This window comes from Mobula hypostoma, chromosome 7 (assembly GCF_963921235.1).
Source record: "Mobula hypostoma chromosome 7, sMobHyp1.1, whole genome shotgun sequence".
Lineage (NCBI taxonomy): Eukaryota > Metazoa > Chordata > Chondrichthyes > Myliobatiformes > Myliobatidae > Mobula > Mobula hypostoma.
In genome coordinates, this window is record NC_086103.1 from 182,741,990 (window position 1) to 182,748,850 (window position 6,861).

Here is a 6,861-nt window from a genome sequence, read left to right on the forward strand (position 1 = left end):
AGCAACCCCCCCAATCCCTGGCACTCCTTCTCTGCCACCTGTCCCACGTCCTTCCCACAGCAATCCACCCTTGCCATTCCCAACATCTTTTGCTTCCACCTGATTTACAAACTCGCTCTCCGCTCCACGTTGACAAGTACAGTACGGTGCAAAAGTCTTAGGCACCCTAGCTAAATATGTGCCCAGGACTTTTGCACAGTACTGTAGAAGCAGAAATAGGCCATTCAGCCCATCAAGTGTTCCGCCATTCTATCACTGCTAATTTTTTTATTCCTCTCAACCCCATTCTCCTGTCTTTTGCCTTACTATGCAAGAAGCTATTGACCTTCACTCTAAATACACCCAATGGCTTGGTCTCCACAGCTGACTATGAGAATAAATTCCACAATTCACCAAGAGGAGAAATTCCTCCTTAACTCTGTTCCAAGTGGACACCCCTCTATTCTGAGGCTGTCCCCTCTGGTCCTTGACTCTCCCACCACAGGAAACATCCTCTCCATGTCCACTCTACCTAGGCCATTTAATATTCTGTAGATTTCAGTGAGATCCCCCTTAAAAATAGGACTAGGCCATTTGTCCCATCACATTGCTTCTAACTAGTCTACTACTTCTCAAAGCTCAGCCCAGTGTTTTGTGCATCATGGAACAGCACACCCTTGTCCAGATGAGGACTTCAGCCTCTCTTTTGAGCACTCGGACCCCATCCCAACAATCGGTAAATAAATAAGCTCTTTGCTTTACATCTACCAAATACCTTTAATTAACACCCACTGGTTATCAAGCTCTCTGCTAAGTAAAACAGTTACACCCTATTCAGTCTCTTTAGTAGACCCTCCATTGGTCGGGGTGGAACACAGATATCAGCTTCCTGAGAAAACTAAAGAAATTTGGCCTGTCCCCTAAAACCCTCACTAATTTTTATAGATGCACCGTAGAAAGCATTCTTCTAGGATGCATCACAACCTGGTATGGAAGTTGTCCTGACCAAGACCAGAAGAAGCTGCAGAAGATCGTGAACACGGCGCAGCACATCACACAAACCAATCTTCCATCCTTAGACTCACTTTACACCACGTGCTGTCGGAGCAGTGCTGCCAGGATAATCAAGGACACGACCCACCCAGCCAACACACTTTTCATCCCTCTTCCCTCTGGGAGAAGGCTCAGGAGCTTGACGACTCGTACGGCCAGATTTGGGAACAGCTTCTTTCCAACTGTGATAAGACTGCTGAACGGATCCTGACCCAGATCTGGGCCGTACCCTCCAAATATCCGGACCTGCATCTCGGTTTTTTTGCGCTACCTTACTTTCCATTTTTCTATTTTCTATTTATGATTTATAATTTAAATTTTTAATATTTACTATCGATTTGTAATCCAGGGAGCGGGAAGCACAGAATCAAATATCACTATGATGATTGTACGTTCTAGTATCAATTGTTTGGTGACAAAGTATAAAGTAGCTGTCTACGAAGGCCAGGGCAGTTTGATATGGAGAGCAAGCTGTTGCCCAGGTAGCAGAATCAAAGCCGGTTTCTTATCACTAACATATACAGTGAAATGAGGGTTGTGGTTCTGTGGAATGCTCTGCCTCAGAAGGCAGTGGAGGCCAATTCTCTGGATTCTTTCAAAAAAGAGTTAGATAGAGCTCTTAAAGATAGCAGAGTCAAGGGATATGGGGAGAAGGCAGGAAAAGGGTACTGCTTGTGGATGATCAGCTATGATCACAGTGAATGGCGGTGCTGGCTCGAAGGGCTGAATGGCCTACTCCTGCACCTATTGTCTATTGCTGCTTTGTGGCAAATGTACAGTTTAGGTGAGGCTCTTCATTTGTCATGATTGACCATGAATGTCACAATCGACCACAGCTGCCTACATGATACACTAGTCGGGGCAGTATGATATGGAGAGCAAGCTGTTGCCCACATCTCCCCTTCCATATCGCTAGTAAATCCAAAGGAACGGCAGAGACTGATACAGTTTAGCACCTGAGTCGTCGCAGGAGATGCAGTCAGTGTTGAACTCAGCATAGGACTGCCTTAGGACTCCAACTCCAGAATTTTCCCTCTGGGTTTACTCCCGAAGCCCTCACCATGAGTGGGTACAGCCGCGAGTCAGCGGATGTTTGGGATCAGCGTTTTCCTTCTCCCAGATGAACCTCCAGCCAGGGATGGGCAGCCCCATCTGCTCGAAGCAGCTGGTTTGAAGGCACCAGTAACCCACCTTTGCCCTTTCTCCCTCCACACACTAAGGCAGCTTCTCCAGATCTCTCATAATATTAAACAAGGATATTAACAGTGAAAAACGGGCCTGTAAAAGGTTACAATTAAGGTCCAAGGTAAATTTATTATTGAAGTACACGTATGTCACTATATCCTCCAAGGGGACCACAACCTTGCCATGGTTTGGGAGCCTGCGTGTCTCAAACACCCGGAGAGCGATGTTGGCTGGAGTCTGGGCTTTATGCTTTGGCTCTTGGTAGAGTACCCCATGCCAAACAGGTGTAACGCTCAGCTATATCGACTCGTATAGGTCCAGGGGAAATCCCGCCCAGCACCGGCCTGACCGCTTCCCGCTGGGTCGGTTGCTACACCACTGCCACTCGAATCAATCCCCAACATCAATCATCAGCCAGCATACACAGTACGTTTTACCAAGTACACTTTATAGATATTACCGTCTATGAAATTAATACAAGTTCAATACAGAAAAGGAAGTAATGGGAAAAAAAGAAGGCGCCAGACTTATCAAAGTCCAAGTTCTTCGTGCACAACCGTTGGAGCTCAAAAAATTCCTGATGACCACCCGGATCCTGTCGATTCACGGCTCGGGACCACCCGGAACGATCGACTGGAGCCTTTTCGCACGTCCGCCGTCCTCCCCGTCTCCCCGCCAAAACCCCATCCACAGTCATATGAGACAGCATTATCACCCGAAAAAAACGATAACATGACCACCCATTGGCTAATAGCACCCTGCTGTCTGTATTAACCCAAGCAAATGTCTAGCTAGAGACTTTCTTAGCATTTAACATAACAAAGAAGCCATTTTAATCCACATACGCAGCAGTTTGGAAGATTATCATAACAAAGAAGCCATTTAAAATTTAACATACAAAAAAGAGACCCCGTACACAGGTCAAAGGGTAGAGGCCAGACTAAGAGTGGTCCACTGGTCTCCCAGGATCGGGGGTTCGGCTCACGGCCAGCATCCCTGACTGGTCAAACAAAACTGTTACCAGAGCAGCAATGAAGATTCCTTCAATGAGGAAACACACGCAGTCATGGGGAGAACGTACAAACTCCTGAAGAACAACAGCGGAATTGAAACTGGGCTGCTGGCACTGACTGCTCGGCTACCTTGCCACCCGGTACTATCTTCCAAGGAAAAACTATAAGGATTTCAACCACTTCCTCTGGCAGCTCGTTCCATAAACAGAGCAGCCTTTGGATGAAAAGGCTACCTCTCAAGCTTCTCCCCTCTCACCTTAAACCTACCCACTCTAGTCCTTGATTTCCACAACCCTGGGAAAAGTCTGAGAGTATTCACCCAGTCTATGCCCCTCCTGATTTTTATAATAAGGACACTCCTCATTTTCGTACACTCCAAAGAAAAAGTTCCATCTTGTCTAATCTCTCTCAATAACTCAGTCCCTCGAGCCCTGGCATCATTGTGAATATTAGATGCCGTGTTGCCTGACGTGGGCGATTATGGTCTTTCCATTACCATGATGGTTCTTGGCAAGCTTTTCTACGGAAAAGGTTTGCCATTGCCTTCTCCTGGGCAGTGTCTTTACAAGATGTGTGACCCCAGCCATTATCAATACTCTTCAGAGATTGTCTGCCTGGTGTCAGTGGTCACATAACCAGGACTTGTGATATGCACCGTCTGCTCATACGACCATCCACCACCTGCTCCCATGGCTTCATGTAGCACCTTACCCAAGGGTGACCTGTAGGCTAGTGGGGGGAAGAAACAGCTTACACCTCCTTTGGTAGAGACATATCTCCACCCTGTCACCCATCAAGCCCTGGAAGCATTCTCATTCATCTCCTTTGTATCATTACCAGCCTAATGTCATCTTTCCTATAGCAAAGTGATTAAGACTGAACATGATATTCCAAACGCAGCCTCACCAATGTCTTGTACAGTGCAACAGGCTGAACGTTTAATGATTTGGTACGGCAACTGCTCTGCCCGTGATCACAAGAAACTGCAGTGTTGTGTATACATCAGCACATCACAGAGACCGGCTTCCCATCCAAGGACTGTCTACACTTCTCCCTGCCTCAGGAAAACAGACAACACAATCAAAGACTCCATCCACCCCAGACGTTTTCACTTCAACCCTCTCTCATCACTGAGAAGATACAAAAGCCTGAAAGCACATATCACTACGCTCAAGGACAGCTTCTCTCCCACTGTTATAAGACCTCTTGTACAATAAGATGGACTCTTGGCCTTACAATCTATCTCACACTTTACCACTTATCTACACTGCTCTTTTTTGGTAACTTTTACACTTTATATGCATTGTTTTTGCTTAACCATGTTCTACCTCAATGCAACATGCAAAGATCTGACCTGTATGAACAGCATGAAAGACGAGCTTTACTCTGTATCTTGGCATATGTGACAATAATAAACCCGTTCCTCTTTCAACACACAAACTATTTACAAGCATACTAAAACGTCAGCTGTTCCTTCTCCGAACCGTTACCCCAATAGATTATGGCGTTATTGGGGCAGATACCAAAAGTTTGGTCAAACAGTATGCAAGACAAGCTTTCCACATGTGACGATAATAAACTGATACCAATAAACACCATACCAATACCTAGACTCTCCCTGTTCAAAGTTAATTTATATCATATTAAGAGCATATATGTCACCATATACAACACCGTGATTCGTTTCCTTGCGGGCATTCACAGTAGATACATGAAACACAATAGAATCAATGAAATCATTGTTTCACCAGCCCCAGAGGGGTGGGGAAAGCCCTTAGGCCGCTTATCCAGAGCCTGGAGCTAGAAAACAGATGGTTCAGACACAGAGTCAGAATACCCTGGATTTGGGCAAGACTGGGCCCGGGATCACACTGCGAGCCGGGGGACGCGGGGTTTGGTCTGAGCCCCGGGAGCTGTGAGTGGAGGTTCGCAACTCGGACCCGGCGTCCATGCGTGGGCTGAGCCCGAGGGCTGGAGTTCCCGCCGCGGCGCACCTACCTGCACCACTTTAGTGAACTCCTCGTACACCCGCTTCTTCAAGTGCGCCGCCATAGTCGCGGCGAAACGCGCGACTCGAAACCTCGCCGGCTTCCGTCGCGGACGGTTCGCCGTGACGTCGGTGGGTGCGTGACGTCATCACCTGGACCTGCCGGCCGTTCGCACCTTCTGTCCAACCTCGGAGTTATAGTCATACTTTATTGATCCCGGGGGGAATTGGTTTTCGTTACAGTTGCACCATAAATAATTAAATAGTAACAAAACCATAAATAGTTAAATAGCAATATGTAAATTATGCCAGTAAATTATGAAATAAGTCCAGGACCAGCATATTGGCTCAGGGTGTCTGACCCTCCAAGGGAGGAGTTGTAAAGTTTGATGGCCACAGGCAGGAATGACTTCCTATGACGCTCTGTGTTGCATCTCGGTGGAATGAGTCTCTGGCTGAATGTACTCCTGTGCCCACCCAGTACATTATGTAGTGGATGGGAGACATTGTCCAAGATGGCATGCAACTTAGACAGCATCCTCTTTTCAGACACCACCGTCAGAGAGTCCAGTTCCATCCCCACAACATCACTGGCCTTACGAATGAGTTTGTTGATTCTGTTGGTGTCTGCTACCCTCAGCCTGCTGCCCCAGCACACAACAGCAAACACGATCGCACTGGCCACCACAGACTCGTAGAACATCCTCAGCATCGTCCGGCAGATGTTAAAGGACCTCAGTCTCCTCAGGAAATAGAGACGGCTCTGACCCTTCTTGTAGACAGCCTCAGTGTTCTTTGACCAGTCCAGTTTATTGTCAATTTGTATCCCCAGGTATTTGTAATCCTCCACCATGTCCACACTGACCCCCTGGATGGAAACAGGGGTCACCGATACCTTAGCTCTCCTCAGGTCTACCACCAGCTCCTTAGTCTTTTTCACATTAAGCTGCAGATAATTCTGCTCACACCATGTGACAAAGTTTCCTACTGTAGCCCTGTACTCAGCCTCATCTCCCTTGCTGATGCATCCAACTATGGCAGAGTCATCCGAAAACTTCTGAAGATGACAAGACTCTGTGCAGTAGTTGAAGTCCGAGGTGTAAATGGTGAAGAGAAAGGGAGACAAGACAGTTCCCTGTGGAGCCCCAGTGCTGCTGAGTCTACAACTTCCTGCCATTTATTCCAATTCTGTGCATTGGAGCCTCCATACCAGATGTGATGCAACCGGTGGAAATGCTCTTTACAGTACATGTGTAGAAATTTGCTAGAGCCTTTGGTGACATAACAGATCTCCTGAAAAGTCCTAATAAAATATAGGTGCTGTTGTGCCTTCTTTGTAATTGCATCAGTATGTTGGGCCCAGGACAGATGCTGACACCCAGGAACTTGAAACTGATCTCCCCTTCCATTGCTGATCCCTCGATGAGGACTGGTGTGTCCTTGAACACGCTGCTCGCCATGGGACATCTGTAGAAATTTGCTAGAGTCTTTCATTCATGTGGTGTGGGATTCAGAAGCTGAGGCAGCATTTAACTGCCCATCTGAGTTGCCCTTCAGAGGACAGAATATTGAACATTACAGCAGAGAACGTTCTTTCGGCCCACAATCTTGTGCCAACCTTTTAACCTACTCCAAGATCAATCT

At 47.0% G+C, this 6,861-nt stretch overlaps 1 protein-coding gene across 1 annotated transcript in view; it reads right to left on the reverse strand.

Moving 5' to 3' along the window:
- Window positions 1-5,333, reverse strand: part of ints4 (integrator complex subunit 4) — a 115,640-nt gene extending 110,307 nt beyond the window's left edge. Inside the window, exon 1 of the mRNA XM_063054678.1 lies at window positions 5,229-5,333. Within this exon, the coding sequence (XP_062910748.1) occupies window positions 5,229-5,282 (54 nt within the window). The 5' untranslated portion in view covers window positions 5,283-5,333. The remainder of the gene's footprint in view (window positions 1-5,228) is intronic.
- Between the last annotated feature and the right edge of the window lie 1,528 nt (window positions 5,334-6,861).